Genomic DNA, 18,126 nt, shown 5'->3' with positions numbered 1-18,126 from the left:
CCATTTTTTATCCAAGCTGATTTCGTCTGTAAACTTAATATTATATAGATGATGATCAAACTTGAAACTTACAAAAATTATACATAAATAAATTTGCTTATATTGATTGATTTCATAATGTTTGGCGATACAAATACATGTAGTATAGGGATGAAAAAATAAAACGTTTAAATATACGCAGTATGTCACTTACTAGATCTTACGAGAAAAAGGGAGAAAATATACTTGATAAAATATTATGACTGGAAAGCTGCAACTCTCTGAAAAGAAATATATTGATTAGACTGATCTGTCAATATATTTTCTTTTTGGAGAGCTACAGTTCTGGAGCTAAAAATATGAATAATGTTTAGAAAACAAAGGATACTTCAAAATGTGTATTATTAAACCAGATACACATGTAAAAGTATGTAAATATTTATTAATATTTAGTTTGAATACTAGTAATTGTAACTTATTAAAACAATAAGAACGCAAATAAAACAATAACGTAAAAATTCTATGAATATGAAAAACCCTAAAATGCAATATTTACAAGCTATATGATATGTAAAGGTAGCCAAATCTCATGAATTACTGTGAATGTATAAATGAAAAAAAAACTAATATCTCTTAAGAACATGAATTATAAGATTTCGAAAAGGAACTTAGTCGGTGTTGAAATAGACACCTCCACAACTTCGCAGGAATTGGTTTTTTAAGCTGTTTAAAATACTAGTATATTACACTATTAAAAATGTCCTTGCATGTATGAATTTTTGTAAGAAGAATTATTTGAACAACCCCTTTTTTAATATAATGTAAACTGCTGTGTTTACCACAGTATTTTATGAAATTGGTGTAGTGAAATTGTCATACGTTTCTTTTCTCAAATAAATATAGCATATATTTTTAAATTGTTATATTTTGAAGATATCCAAAGAAAATCCACGAGTACTATGCAAATGTTCGTTCTAAATAAATAGAGAATACATTATTAGGTACAAAAAAATGTTGTACAGGAATTGAAATCTTGATGCTCTCAGTAGATGTCAAATAATCAACTGTCCCTAAAAGTTTGCATATTCTTACATTAAAAACAAATCTCATCAATTTTTTTATACGCGTTTTACCCGTGGCGTTCAGTTTTCACTATTATACCAGAGATAATAAATTTTCAGTACAAACAATAATATTTTAACTAGAATACCAACTTGAACTAGATTTTTGAAAGAGAAAAGACGTACGACTCTCAATTGTTAGCTAGATCTTAAAACTGTTCAATACCTCCGCTTAATTATTACGGAACCATTCATGATAAGTCTATTACATGTATGCATATACATCTGAACGCTTGAGAAATTAATGCAGAAAATGTTTGTAACAATCGGGACATTTTAAATTAATAATATATACATCATAGGGATGTCAAAATATATATTTTCCTTAGTCGAACATTCGATTGCATTATTCGAACGATAGTCGACTATTCGGAACATTTTTTTCATAATAAAATTCTTGATTTCCGTTTTAATTTTGTTTGCATAGACTATGCAAGAGTTATCCTTCTTTGGTGTATGCATTACGTATGCTTTTGACAGATATTCACAGGCACTTGACTTGTAGCTATTATGTTTACATGAAATTATATTTATTTAGTTATAATATGCATCAAAAACTACCAGCAAACATTTTTTAAACTCATATAAATAAAATACGATAAACACAGCATCTACACGTCAGGTGCCCGTGTGACATTGTTGATACCGCGATTACCGTAACTTTAAAACTGTTACAGTTAAATGCCCTAGCTTACAACACTATGTACAATTTTGAAGTATGCGTGTTTTTATTAAAGTAATTATCAAATTATCAAAACTTGTCTCGGCTACCGTATGTGAACCTTTGAACATTACTAAAATAACAATATTATGGATACATGGAATGTAATGACTAAATAACTGTGTTTTCATTATAATTTTAGAAACAAAACCCAGCACAGTGATTCATAATTTATCAGAAAAACAATTGTTATTGACAATTATCAGATTATAGAAGAGCATTAAATTAATATGCATTTATACATTGATAATGAAAAATCAACAGTTTTTGTTCAGAAAAATAATTTTGTCAACAATTTTTTCATAAACATATAAATTTGTAATCAAGAGTTATCGCTCTTTTTTATCGTATTTTATTTAGTCGATAGTCGGTCGCATTATTCGATAGTCGGTCCTTTCGACTGACAGTCGTATAGTCGACTATTCGTTGACATCCCTAATACATCAGTACATTGAATTGTGTTTTAAGAATATATAACGTGTAAAGGGGCCCGGGGGTACGCTGTTACACGAAGAAAGCATGTGTAATTAAAAAAAATAAATGGTCTAAACTTATTTGTGACAAATCATACACTTAGGATTAGTCATCTTGCCTAAAAGTTGTGATCGCTAGGAGGTTCATGTAAATGAGATTATTATTAAATGTAATAAAAAGTGGGGGGAAAATTCTTATTAATATAATAATCTGGCTGAACACATCTTTGTACAAGTTGTCATATTCTGTCTAAAGTGTAAAGGAGATATGTTATCAATCAGTGAAATCGACAATTTATTTACGGACAAACATATGTACCCCGCATGATGATAAAAACACTGTGTAGGGTACCATAAAACCGCAAGACAGCAATTACGAGTTCTAACAATTATACATTTATTCCTGATAAGACCATAGACAAAAGATGACAGGGCAATAAACAAATTCACTTGAAGTCTACTTGATAATGAATTTAATTATTAAAGAGTAAAAGAAGATATTTCTATTATCGCATTTAAAGTTGTTTCATATTCTATTAAAAAGAAAGCAAGTCTTAGAATGAATGAAAAAAATAACTAAATAAATCATATGTCTCTGTCCTTATAAAAAAACTTATTCAATATTGTGTAAATTAAATTAATTAAAAAATTAACAAATCAAGGAATGAATTAAACTATTGAAAAATTCTTTTTAAAAAATGAATTTACAAATACGTGTAATCGAGTGAATTCATAAAAGTTTACATTATGAATTCATAAATAAAAAAATATTATAAAACAATAAATGTGTGAACTCATAAATGAATAAATAATAATGTGTCAATTAATAAATGAATAATAAGACAGAATTTTAAAAAAAATGAAGATAATACCGGTATGCAATAATGATGGAAGCAAATAAAACTAATTAAAATTAAACTTATTATATTATGATTTTCGCTTTGGAGTGAAATGACCTAGGTTGTGGAGAGAAATGACCTGGGTAAGGGAGGGAAATGACCCAGGGGAGAAATGACATGGGAGGAAATGACCTAGGCGGAGCAGGTACTGGGGAGAAATGACCTGGATTCAATTGAACATATTAAGCGCCTTCTGTGGATCTGCTGAACAATAATTATTACCTATTCAATAATATTACTGAAGAGGAAGGGCAGTTGAGATTTCACGCATGGTCCCTATCCCCTGGGACTGTAGTGGCGAGGCTTTAACGTTAAAATTTTTGCATTCTTTAAATATTTCTTTACTCTCAGACCTGGTTTGTACGGTGGCTGGTATAGGACATGGTATAAGATTTTTTTTTATTAATTCGTGGCCACGAAATAAAATGCGTGGGAACGAAATAAAATTGGTGGCCACGAAATAAAATGCGTGGGAACGAAATAAAATTCGTGGCCACGAAATAAATTTTCTGCTATATAATGTCATATTTAGCTTCTTCTCTTGTATGTCAAGCAATGCCTTAACAATTACTTGTACCTTTATTGAAGTAACACACTTTCATTTGTATTAAACAGTTGATTTTATGTAAAAACAATCATGACAATATATGAATATTGCTCTAATTTTTAAGATGTCACGTTCCCGATAATAGGGGTCTATTCTGCCACTAATTGGTAAATAAATAAACGTTGAGTGTTTGACTAAACAAGCCTTACAAGTACATTCTATATTTATTGAAACATCTTGCAATAAATGTGCGAAATACATTAAAATATGCACTGGGCATAACCTTGGCTATTGTAAATAACATGTATTCTCAGTTTTTGTCTGCAGATCAGCGCGCGCGTCTATGGACACATCTGAATTACGAACCCGATCTGTCAATACACTAGATTCTTTATCTTTTATTTCGTGGCCACGAATTTTATTTCGTGGCCACGAATTAATAAAAAAAATTTTCATACCATGTCCTATACCAGCCACCGTAGGTTTGAGTATAATTGAATCTTCTGCAAAACCCTTTGACAAAATCAGAAGTCAGGACTGGACTCTTATGTTCATATTATGAAAATTCAGAAATAACTTCAATTATCCTTTTCCTCTGTACATCTGTAGATCAACTAGGTACATGTACATGGTTCAGCAGAAGTGTCTCGTGCAAATTTTAAAATTTGGTGCAAAAGGGTCAGGGCTTCTAAAGGGGAATCTCTTTAAACTCCGTTGCAAAGGATGTCTCTTCCAGAGGTTTGCTTATCATTTGACTTGGGTCACGGTTCCTGTTGTGAGAAAGAGGACCTAGCTGTTGATCATATATAGTAAAATGTATAATTTCTTTGAAAACAATTCTTTTTTTGCCTCAGGAGATTAAGCAAATGCATGTATATTAAGTGCATAGATATGATGAGCAATGGTATCTTTTCTAGAATTGGTTTCAGGGTAATGGGCTTTTAAGAGAGGAGGGCTCAATTGATTAAATAGTAAAAATACATAACTTATTGAAAAATCTTATCTTTTCCTGGATACGAAGCAAGCAAACTACGTACATGTAAATTCATAGTTATGACTAGCTACGGCAAATGTTTGTATTTTAGGGTTTTTAATATTAGTTCAGAAACTATACATGTAGCAAATGATATGACATAGTAAGTGTGCATTTTTCAAAATAATATGTGTTACAGTAAATATGTGAAATCAGGAATTCCATGTTTACAGTGTACGTGTATTTCCCGGCTGTTTTTAGGAAAGACATGTAATTACTGAATAGCTAGAAAATTCATGTATTTACTGAAAATTTCAGCCAATTTTACAAGTTTTTTTTATGAATTAGGCTGAATGACTATACACGCTTTAAAACATTCAGTAATTTTAAAATTCCATGTATGCAATTTATAAGAGCAGCACTCAAATAATTGTTTCTACAAAGCTGACGTTATACAATAATTCTGACTCTGGGTAAGACTAATACTGCATTGTATCTCTTAAATTCCATTTAAGAATTAAGGAATATCTTATTATAAGGTACTTCCATCCTCTTTGATGTCGTAGGTTTTATAAAATATAAATAAAACTTATATAAATTTAAAGTCATATTAACAAGTTTGGACGATTTCAAAATATGGAAGCCAAAAACGATAAATGAAAGTTGCTATAGATATAGATCATGTACATGTAATTATTTTTCTGTCCAATCAGACAACAGCATTTTTACACACGTATATTGAAAAAAAAATCTGCTTTGAAGAACATCTATTAGTACATTTTTTTTTATATATTTGTCTTGTTATCTTGACAACTGAAATTCAAATTATTAGAAATACCTTATTTCTTAAATATTTGTAAACATAAAACATGTGAAATATAACTTTGAAAATTTTAAGTTGAAACTGTGTCTATGTCCCTTTAATATTATGATAAGATATAAGAGCTTTATAAAATAGCCATGTTGCTATCTTCTAAATAATTTTCAGTCTTTTAACATGTTTAAAGTTATAAGATAGTTTTGTGAAACGGGCTCCAGAGTTATTTAAGATGTTAGTGGCTTTTGAACTGACTTGGACAGTCCAAGCTAAGAAAAAATGTAATTAAATATCCGTTGTAGTTCTTTTGCATAATTTGCACAGTAACTCTTAACATTTTAAAAGTAAATGACAGATTTATGAGTTCGAATTGTCTCCAGGTATATATATTGACATGCGTTATATACTAACTGAAATAAATATTGAATATATTTTTCATCTGTTCATATTTCTTTATTCATTGTTAAAATTATATTTTATTTTTTATTGTTTAAATCATCTCACCAAAACACAGTCAGTAAATACGTTTTGAAAAATTAAGAAAATACATGAATTTCCTAACTGAAATCAGTACGTATGTGTACATGTATTTCCCAATCAGTAAAGGAATTTCATTCTTAATTCCTAAATTTCAGGAAATACCTGAAATCACTGATACATGTAACACATATTTACTGTAATACAATCATGTATTTCATAGCCCGTTAGTCAGGTGTTTATGTCTCAGGTCGATAATTTGGTGGGTATATTCTGAAATAGCTTAAATCTGAAACCTCTCTGTTCGCGCTTTGCTTGGCCCCCAAGTCAGGGGTTTTTGTGTAAATAATAAATATCGTAACTCACATACTTTAAGGTCGATTAAATAGAAATCTATATAATCATACAGAAGCATTAAAATATAGTAAAGAAAAAGTAAATTTTTTTTCTTAATTTTCTGATTAATGTGTACTTGTAATAAACGATAAAAAATAGGTAAATATATATATTTTTTTTATCTTAAGCTTTTAGCATTATAAATTATGTTTTTTAATGACCAAGAGAGGAAAATTTGAGAGGGAATGGAAAGGGTTTATTAAGAGCGTCTTAGTATATTTGTCAAGTGCTTAGTTTATCTGGTGACTTTGACAACATTGGGGGCAAGCAAACGCGAGAAAATATAGCTACACGAAAATAATTATTTTGTTTTTTATTCTTTTGGTAAATATAACTTCAAATGACTGTTTTGTTTAATTTAATATACCTGTGGTAACTTCACAGCTTTATTTTTTAATCAGGTCCCCTTTAGGCCCTTTGCCTTTTATTTCTTGCATTACAGGTTTTGCTCATGCTACCCGTTTGACGATTGACTATTCAACGGGGAATATTTACTTTATTGCTGTGGCATCAGCACAGAATCAAGGCTATATTGGAGTTGTTCATAGAAAAAGTTTTCTTCAAAAAACTTTGTGGACAAATCTTCAGAGTCCAAGCGATCTCGTGGTATATCCATCAAAAGGGTATGTATAATAGTTCATCAGAAGACGATACGTGCAAGGTAATACGTGCAAAGAGTTATATTCGGTTATTTATCGGTGTAAAGTTAATTTAAATCAGATCATTTAGGACCAAAATGGCTTTTAACGGAATTACATGTACCCCATGTTGTGACGTCGTAGAGATCCCTCTTAAATTTTATCAAGATTTGATAGGGAACTGAAGCGTTATAATGGTTTTATACGAACTTCAAGGTTGTCCGATAAAATCGTGGACAAAGCGTTTTTCCCGAACAATAATTGGCGCACTTAAAGCAATATGAGCTGCATGTTTGACATCGGAAAAAAATGTTGCAAATTTGTAGTTAACTATTTCAATGACAGAAAAATTTACTGAACATTTATAAACTTCTGTTGTTTAAATTTGCTATGAAAGAACTTTCTATAAGCTTTGATAGAAGCAAAATTGAATTATTGTCGTCCTATACAATGATGATTTCTTATATAATACTGTATATTTGGTTGTATAGATATATTTCTAATGAAACATTTTTAAACTTTATTTTGGTCTTATTGATAATAAGATTTTAGATTTTATACAGATTGATCATAAAAACACATTTTACCAACAAAATAAAATTCTCAAAAGTAAAGCTCATATTGCTTTAATAAAAATTTTCAGTAAATGTTTATTTATCATATTCAAGTGAATCTGAACACTTTTTTTTAAATATTGAGACAAGAATGGATATTTTATGATACCTGAATGTACATAAGGCACGGTCCTTCGGCGTATGGTTGAAAAACCAAGGTTTAATTATAGGGATATTGTTCGAAATCAAAGTATCTATACTTATATGTATAAATTAATACATTTTGCAAATAAACTTCAAAATGGGTGTACCAGAGTTCTTACTTACTACTCTAACAATACGCTATAAATAAGATGAAGTCTGTAAACTATTTTTAGATTTCACTCGGATAGTCAGTATCGTAGAATAAATTTAGTATACTTCAATTTTCTGTAAACAACCATGAAATAGCATTATTGTGAGTATGGTGGCGTTTCCGGTTGGCGGATCTAAGCTACTGGCAAATTTCAATGAAACTGACAACAAGCAATCGTTTATTTATTTCATAAAATGTCATTTGTGAATTTTTCAATCAAAACTTGATTTATATGATATAAAAGAAACTAGTGCTAATTGTAACGGGGACCGTTACAGATGTTCCCCAAACGCTCCCCAACTCCCTTTTGGTGCCCTATTCCCTGTAAGCTTCATTGAATAAGACAAATTCTATGCATTTGAGACTTTAACAACGTTTACCCAGAAGTGTACCAAGTTCTATCAAATTTTAGCACTGCACGCGTGCGCATGTGAATGCATGTGCATAATGACCATATCATATTGTCTACACAATCTATATATTTTCATGTAATAAATATTAAAGTATTTAATCCAAAAGTTTTAAAAATACGCTTATTCAAGTGTATTTTTGATTTTACTCATTTCACGTGCACGCACGTGCATACAAGAGCATGGTACCATACCTTCTTGTAGAAGTCCGTTAAATCTATCTATGTTCTTAATCCCACCCCATTTGTTTGAAAACCAAGGGAGTTATAGCTTTTTAAAGTTTAAGCCAATCAGATTGCAGCGCACGTACACGCACGTGTATGCATGTGCATGGTGACCATACCTTCTTGTAGAAATCCATTATATCTATCTATGTTCCAAATCCCATCCTGTTTGGTTGAAAACCAAGGGAGTTATAGCTATTTAAAGTTTAAGCCAATCAGATTGCAGCGCACGTGCATGCACGTGTTTTCATGATGATTGCTATATATCATGTTGTAGGATATCCTAATGCATGGCTATGTTTAAAATTTCAAAGGATTTTGTCAAAAAACAAGAAAGATATTAAGAATTCAATTTCAGCCAATCAGAGCAAAGCGCACGTGCATGCGCGTGAGATCTTGCTATTTCGACCATGTCATCATGTCTATACTACTAATATATCCTCACAGTATGAGTTTCAAAGCATTTCATCAAAAAGGTAAAAAGTTACGCCTATATTAATTAAATCGGTCATTTCACGTGTTGCACGTGCACGCTCTTGCAAGCACGTGCGCGCAAAATGACCTTCATTCCGCAAATCTACATAACATGCCTACTGACCCTAAAAAGGTTTTATCTAAGTCGGATGTGTAGTTTACAAGATCACTCCGGGACAAAAAAGTACCCAGGAAGAAGAAGAAGAAGAAGAAGAAAAATAATAATAATAAGAAACAGAGTAAAAACAATATGTTCCCCAACTTCGTTTGGGGAACATAATAAATTGTGATAGCCGATTAAAAAGCGAAATGTGAAAATTGTTTTTGTCATTCACCGGTCTCAAGAACATCATATAGCATCGAGCCCGATGTTAAAAAAAACAAACACACAAGGGAATATAGGTGTTTATGAACTATAACTGCGTTTGTATAGATTATATAGGGACTATAAATAGACTATAAAATAAAGGTGTTTATGAACTTAAAAAAGCTTTTGAGTGACTGGTCAACGCGGTACGATAAATCATTAATACCACTATAAGTTGCGAATTATACTTATATATCGAAAGACTATACAACAAATATTATATACTCCATGTATGTTTTTCATAATATCAGATTTTTTTGTATTTTTCTTACTGAGAGTATCTTGTTAACGAACCCGACGTACAATTTGTACTTTGAAATTAACATGCTTACAATAAAAGAGAAAACTAACAAATAAGTTGTTGTTCAAATACAATTAAAGCTCTTAAGTTTTGTGCTTCAATAAAATGCATTAATTTTTTTTTTTTATATAAGAACAGTCTTTTGTATCAAATACGTTGGCCTGTTCATACATGTAAGGGGGGATAAGGCATTTTTTACACAGATTCTTGAGTTTTGGTTTATTACAGCACAGGAGTCTGAAGTTTTAATCGTCAAAAAAAAAAAAAAAAAAAAAATCCGGAAAAAAATTTTCCTACCCTTAACTAAAAAAACCCCAGGATGGCAACGTGTTTTGGGGGGACCCCTATAAACAAAAAGATCTGGGCTTGGTCGGAAAAATCTCGCAACTAATTCAGTATCTGGAGTGTTTGTGCTATTTATTCAAGTTAAGAAATCAAATCTGCTTGACGACTACGGGCTGTTCATGGCCTTTTTTCCAGTTTGACAGCTCATCCTGGACTCCATGCCACTAAACCGGAAGGGAACTCCGAGGTGAATAAATGAAGAAAAGAACCAAAAAAAATGCATGTAAAACTTCATGTACAATTTTATGTTACCATAAGTGATCAATAAAAAGATATATTTTTCAAACAAAATAATGCTTTATAATGGCGCTTAGTCTAACTGTTTGGCTCTTTGTCGACATGGCTTTTCAGTGATTTAAATTTGGCGCTTGTAAAAACTGTATTATCTGTCCCTGGTACACATCGTCGTACAAGTAAGAAAAAGAATAAATAACTTTTTAAACTTCTGTTAAATATATTTAAAATAACTGAATAAAATTACGTTGAACAATTATTTATTTGATTTTATTTGAACAAGTTTTTATAAACGTCAAATATACACTGCGAGATTCTCTTCCGGTTTACTGGCATGGAGTCCAGGATGAGGTGTCAAAGTGGAAAAAGGGCTAGGAACGGCCCGTAGTCGTCAAGCAGATTGGATTTTTCACATTAAATAAATAACACAAATGCCCCGGATACTGAATTAGTCGCGAGATTTTTCTGGCCAAGCCCAGATCTATTTGTTTAGGTGGGTCCCCCTAAAACACGTTGCCATCCTGGGGTTTTTTTAGTTAAGGGTAGGAAATTTTTTTTCCGGATTTTTTTTTTTTGACGATAAAAACTTCAGACTCCTGTGATTACAGTTTTTCATCATTCGAAATGTAGTGGTAAAAACACGCAAAATGGCGACGTTTGATGACGTTACGGCGCAGTGAAGAGCAGTTTAGTTTGACTGAGATGTTGTAAAGACTCTAGAGACGTAAAATGTATACAGAAGACACAATATATAAATATATCACCAGATCTTTGGTATATAAGTGAAATGGTAGCTGTCATATCGAAATCTTTTTTGATCCAGTCCCCGTATAGAACAAAACAGACGGATAAACAGCTGTGGTAATGGCGAAAGACGCTGTCACAGTAGATCATCGACATAAGATTGTCTTTTTAATTAAATGATAGTGAGAATTCTGTCCACATTTTACTGAGACATCTTCAGAAGGTCCCATGAGATTGATTCCTCCGATGTTTATGGAATAATAAAGGGAAACTCTTGAGTTTGTGTATCAATGAACTTTCCAAACTGATGTTGGACATATCCAATTTTTATTTTAGCAAAGAGGAAACATGAGGCCACAGAACTTTAAACACTTTGTCGATATCCATGCGTCGTACATGTAGAGAGATACATTACATAACATACAGCTGTAGAATCTAACAATTTGTTTATTAATACATATTTATGTTCGAAATTTATCGTGTATATATGTATTAATGAAAATTGAACCAGTGGAAAATTTCAGAACACAATGATGATTATTTTTCATTCTTGACAACCCTCGTTTTTATGTTTCTACCCATAACACGACAGATCCCTTAAAATGCAAATAATGTGCAATTTACGGCGCAAGATTTTCTGTGCAAGGTTGCAGAGAAGTTCTATACTCCAGCATTGGTCAATCTACTACCGTTCACTCCCTAACCCTTTATAATTGTCTCTACATGAGATCAATAAACTTGATTTTTTGCCTTTAACAGTCGTAAGGAATGTAGGTGTTAAATGTAATCCTAAAAATCAGTTCTATTGGCCTACAACTTACAGTATTATTAAAAATTAATATGTCTTTTTTAGATTTTTGTTCTGGATAGCGACAGGGATTGGAAATGTAACCGAATTAAGTAGATCATATATGGACGGTACGTTCAAAACGAATATTGCTACAACGAATATTGGAAGACCGAATGGCCTTGCCATAGATTATACCGGTAAGCAAGTCTGATTCTTTAATTTCATTCTCTTAAGTCAACAAATTTGAATGTATATTTTAACAAATGAAAATGAAATAATTTATCAATCATATTTAGCCAACAGATTATATTGGACTGATGGTTTAAAGAATAGCATAGAGTATTCGGGTTTAAATGGTGAAAATAAGCATGTTTTGACAACCGACACGGATGCACATCTGATGAGCATTTTGGTGCACGGACAGTATATTTATTATACTGCATGGAATCGACAGTAAGTTTGCTTGAACAATAAACTATTTTACTCAAGTTCATTGTTTATGAACCTATACACATGAATTTGCATTTGAAACTTACATGTAAATATTTCCCATTCTATTTTTTTTTTATCTGTGATAACTCTGAAAGTTAGTTGAATGAGTTGATTTCTTGATAATTCTATCGGAATGTAAATTAGGCAGGTCGATAGGTCAGGGGCTGAGTAGGCCTAATATGCATGCAAATCTCGTGCTCACCTGTCTCTGTGTCTGATGCTAGGTAGGCCAAATATGCATGCAAATCTCGTGCGGTTGCTTTTGTGTTTGACGTCAGTGGGCGAGGACTATTGAAATTGGCATGAGAGTCCTTATGCTAAATAAATCTATATCTACAATTTTGAAGTATAAATCTACAATTTTATTTCATAATGAAATATATGAAATCCCTGTTTAGTTATAATAGTATGGCATGGACATCAATGATAGTGGGAAACGCATAACGAGTTTTGCCCGTTATGCAAATTATCCTATGTTTCCCACTATCGTTGATGCCCTGGTATACTATACTAACTTGACAGTGATTCCTTAAATATCTAATATGTCTAAATGATTTTTTTTTTCTTTTTGCTATGTTTTAGGCCTTTCCTTCCTAAGTTTGTTCTCTTTATGCACATTTGGACACTGAATTAGTTATAAAACATATCTTATCTGATCTGTAATCACAAAAAGATTATGATGCATTTTCTCCATATTTCTACAGACGGCTAAGGTACATGTACCAATTATTCTTAAAACAGTCCTTCATAATATAAAAATCTATATAAAATTGGACTGGCTTTTAAATTTAACAAAGAGGTGAACAATACAATTTAAGATATATTCCTGACTCGAAAAATTTCAAAGCAAGTCCTGCTACATGTATAATATCGTAAATTACCCCATATTCTGCACATTTTACTTACTAGGAAATCACTTAGTTTAATTTTCGTAGTTTTCAAAGTATAAAAAATTGTTTAACGTGAAATGTAATTTTCAACATATATTCCTACTTTAAAATTTATCCGCGTGGCGCAGTGGTTGGAGATTTAGCTCTAAAGTCGCAAAGTGAAGACTTGATCATTACGCCTCGGGTTCGAATCCCACTATGGGACGTAGAGACTGACCCTTCAGATGAGGTCGTATAACCGTGGTCCCGTGTCGCAGTAGGTGCTGGCACGAAAAAGATCTCTCAATGTTCAGTGGCCCTGAAGGCCGAGCATTGGACAAAATTTGCAGTTTCCACCGGCAAGTGGTGACTTCTCCATATGAGTAAAAAAATTCTCGAGAGGGACGTTAAACAAAAAACAAACAAACCAGCTACAACAATCCTTAATCCACGAAATAAATCCTCAAACCACGAACATTTGAACGAACGAAAATATGTAATTTTAAAGTTTCTTTCAACGAAAAAGGTAAGATTAGGCTTAAGGCACATGTAGGTTTGGGTCATTTTTACTAGTTTAACAATGTTCATAGAAAAATTTAGGTAATGTCTTTTAAATTTTCATTCTTAAAAACGAGATGACTACAACTTTTTGATCGCTAAATTCCATTATTTGTGTAGATATAATCAATTTTAACCTGTTAATTGTGTTTACATGACATTGTACATGTATGTCTTCCATCTTGTTTAGCTTCTTGAAAGCTTGCTCAGAGTATAAACAATTTTTAAATCGAGACATATTACTCACTTATGAGTTGATAGTACAGGTATAAACAACTTTGTACAATTAAAGTCAGAATTTTGTAGGTTCTATCGTCGTGATAACGACTTTGTAAGCAAATATAACCTTTTATAGGGTTGTATTTTGGCTAACTTGTTAAGCCCTTTTTAATACTGAATTTGACTATGGAAAGTCCAGTCTACCAGGCATATAAAAAGAGAAAGAGAGGGCTCATCTAGGGTGTGCCCGATCAATAGGGGATGTTTACTCTCTTTAGGCACTTGATATCAAAGCTGGAATTTTCATGGGTCATTGTTTTTAGCACAATTCACAAATTAAGTGTTGTTCATAGTTTTGTTCTAGAAATCAATGACTTTTCGTTTTATTTAATTTTTTTCATTATGAATGAAACACTTCAAAAACCAAATAACAAATTTGATGTTCTATCAACCCCCCCCCCCCCCCAACACACTCACACACACATAGCCTAGTTAAAATACCTGTTTGAAACATATGGAGAAAACGAACAGTATTCTAGATCAAAAGTCAATAAAGCACTACAAAATAGGACCATCTATACATGTAGGTCTTTAATTTAAGATAAACAAGAAATCTGCGAGCTAATGCTCACTAGGAATACCCTCGCTCTGATGTGAACTAGTTTTAATCGTAACGGGGACCGTTACAGATGTTCCCCAAACGCTTCCCAACTCCCTTTTCTGTCCTATTTTTCTGTAAGACTTTTTAAAAAATATACTCAGTATCGAAGGATTTTATAAAAGAATTATAAAATGCATCGGACACATACCTTGCTTCGGACAACTTTAGGCAATAAACTCTCTTTCAACTTAAGAGTTCTGTGTATTTATTTGTTTCTGTCATAAAGACGAAGATTTAAATTTTTTAATGATACCGATTGTGTTTATCATGTTGTGATAAAAATACCCCGAAATGGACTTGAAGTTACGTCATATGTTACATCATCAAAGGGGAATAACCCGAAATTTATGATTTTGCAATTTTTAGAGTTATCGTTCTTTTAAATTCGACTTCCACGGAACGAGTCGGACTTTGTCGAATTTTGTCAGGGATTGGTAATTTTACATAAATTATAATTAAATTTCACTTCAATGTTTGTTTAATTCTTATCAGAGCGGGTTTTTACTAGTATGCTATTTTCACCGTACATCGGACACAAATTAACCATGCATCGGACACTTCTCGATGCAAAGGTAAGCACTACCATTTTCATACAGAACCCAGCTGACAGCTGTTTTTTGCGGAAAAAGAAAAAAAAAACTCTATATTTTCAGTCAAAATACAAGTTATCGATATATGACGACTGGAATTTTACTCAATTTATTTCTACAAACCAGAGTATGATAAAACATGAGAAAAGGGCGCAAATTACGGCATTATAAGCATTTTAAAGCATTTCTAAGGCAGAGTGAGATCTCGAGAATCGTTCTACATTTGTGCAATAATATCGTCGATTAAATTAAAGTTGGGGGTTATTTCTTAGATAAAAGATAAAAATATATCCATATCAAGGATTTTAAAGCACTGTGATAAAGGTATGATATTTTTCCGGTCTCTATACCGTATGTCCGATGCATGGTGAACAATGTCCGATCCATGGTGAATTTTCAGTTTTTTCTAAAAACTCGATTTTTGGGGATATTTTCTCAATAAACGGCATATAATTGTGTCCAAAATTGATATTTTAATCACAAACTAAATGTTCAACTCCATTTTGATAATTTTCCGTCGGTAGCGATATCGCTAGAACTTGTTGAAGTACAAGGGTATCCGATGCATGGTGAATTCACCCTATAACGATTTCAGTAATGTGTCACTAAACGCATTGCACATGCACGCACGCGCATGTACATGCAAGATGATCATGGTATGTTGTCTAAACCATAAACATATTCTTATAATCGCGAGAATCAATAAAAAATCATACAAATATAAATGTTACCGTTTTACAAATAAATTTGTCATTTAACGCATTGCACATGCGCATGTCGTTGCATTCGATTTTGACAGTAGCATCAAGTAGAAATCCATTATACCTATTCATATTCTAAATTTCATCCTGTTTTGTTGAGAACCAAGAGAGTTAAAGGCATTTTCATTTTCAGCCAATCAGATTGCAGCACAAGTGCATACGCATGCTTTAATGATAATTCTTATATGTCATGCTGTAGATCTACCTAATATGTGACTTTGTTCAAAATTGCAAAGGATTATGACAAAAAGCAAGATATTGAGACTTTAGTTTCAGCCAATCAGAGCGAAGCGCACGTGTTTGCGCGTGAGATCTTGCTATTTTGACCATGTCACTTTGTTTATACTACTTATATATTCTTACAATATGAGTTTCAAAACATTTCATCGAAAAATAAAAAAGTTACATCTATATCCATTATATTAGTCATTTCAAGTGTTGCACGTGCGCGCTATTGCAAACACACATCCATGCGCATGCTTTCATGATAATTCTTATACATCAGGCTGTATATCTCCCTAATGTATGACTAAGTTTAAAATTTCAAATAGAAAAGATATTGAGACTTAAGTTTCAGCCAATCAGTGCGAAGCGCACGTGCATGCGCATGAGATTTTGCAATTTTGACCATGTCATCTTGTCTATTCTATTAATATATCCTTATATTATGAGGTTCAAAGGATTTCATCAAGAATTGAAAAAAAAATACGTCTACGAGGGTTGTCCCAAAATTCCGCAGACAAGCGTTGTTTTGTAGGAACCCTATGTCATACATTATTGAAACTTCGTATATAGATTAAACCAACATTATCTAATAGTTTTATGGACAGATATGGAGTACCTATACAAACTATTCCAATTTTAAAGACAAATTTCATTGTCTGGTGTAGGAAGGCGGCGCAATACCTAAAAGTTGCAGTTACAACTTGGAATATTATATTTAAAATCCTACGGAAAAGTAATTACTACCCCGTATTTTTTTAATGGAAATGAAAATTCTTAATATTGTGTTATTAACTATATTTCCTCAAATTTTGGTGTTTATCCTTTGATAAATATAAATTTTATAAAGTTTTATATACATGGGGTTGAAATCCGAATTTGTGAAAAATGGCGGCTGCGTTGGCTCAGGCGGCGCACTGGACTATGATCAAGTATTTTGATCCTGGATTCACTCTTGCAGAAATTTACCAGTCATAAATGTTTGGTAGATTAGGAAACTTCTTCTCATCCTTAGTATTTAAAATGACTAAAACAGTTTCTCTATGTATATGTGAATAAAAGTAACTAAAATAAAAGACAGGGCTAAGAAATGGGCAAGAGTTCCATTGTGCAACTCCATAAGAGAAAACAGACGAAAAGACCGTAGAAATATAACGTTTTCAAATTATTTTTATTTCATACCTGTACATGCATAAACTTTGTTCACATATTTTTTGATCATATCATAGTAAATAAGATATTTTACATTTATAACTATAACCCTTTCGCTTAATCTAAGGATTTGATTCTGGTAACTGAAATATTTTCTCCAAAAATTTGATCCGTCGAAATTTGTATTTTTTGACGTTGCAGATTGCTCCGGGTGTAAGAGAACGATATCACTTTAAATGTTATTACTCGAAATGTTTTCAAGTAAACATGATAAAACTTCGTAATTTATCTGCCAAGAACACGCTTTATCTCCCCTGAATATTTTATAAAGATACATTAACTTTTTTAAAAGATATTAGCTCAGTCTACGAAATTTTTGGACAACCCTCGTATATCAATTATATTGATGATTTTTCGTGTTGCACGTGCGCGTTCTTGCAAGCACGTGCACGCAAAATGACTTTCGGTCCGCAAATCTACATAACATGCCTAGTGACCCTAAAAAGGTTTCACCTAAATCAAATGTGTAGTTTACAAGATCACTCGCGGAAAAGATTTTTACCAGGAAGAAGAAAAATAATAATAACTAGAGCAAAGCTCGTTGCAAAGCAACGAGTAGGTCTGCCGTCCTGTTTGACCGGAAGTAGCTTTCATTTTTAACAAAAATAAGAAATAACGGCCAAAATTGGTTTGAATCCTCTAAAGCTATGTTGATTAATGCAAAAATAAGTTATTTTTTTGCTACTTCCGGTTTGACCGGAAG

General features: G+C 32.0%; 1 protein-coding gene across 1 annotated transcript in view; it reads left to right on the top strand.

Annotated features, from left to right (window-relative positions):
- Positions 1 to 18,126, top strand: part of LOC134229437 (low-density lipoprotein receptor-related protein 6-like) — a 108,585-nt gene that overhangs the window by 67,600 nt on the left and 22,859 nt on the right. The window contains exons 12-14 of the mRNA XM_062711190.1: positions 6,846 to 7,026; positions 11,903 to 12,036; positions 12,136 to 12,292. Of these exons, the coding sequence (XP_062567174.1) occupies positions 6,846 to 7,026; positions 11,903 to 12,036; positions 12,136 to 12,292 (472 nt within the window). The remainder of the gene's footprint in view (positions 1 to 6,845; positions 7,027 to 11,902; positions 12,037 to 12,135; positions 12,293 to 18,126) is intronic.

This window comes from Saccostrea cucullata, unplaced genomic scaffold (genome assembly GCF_032062105.1).
Source record: "Saccostrea cucullata isolate Sc308-1 unplaced genomic scaffold, CSIRO_AGI_Scuc_v1 ctg1109, whole genome shotgun sequence".
Lineage (NCBI taxonomy): Eukaryota > Metazoa > Mollusca > Bivalvia > Ostreida > Ostreidae > Saccostrea > Saccostrea cuccullata.
Note: the sequence above shows the minus strand (reverse complement) of the source record. Positions and strands in the feature narration are given on the sequence as shown.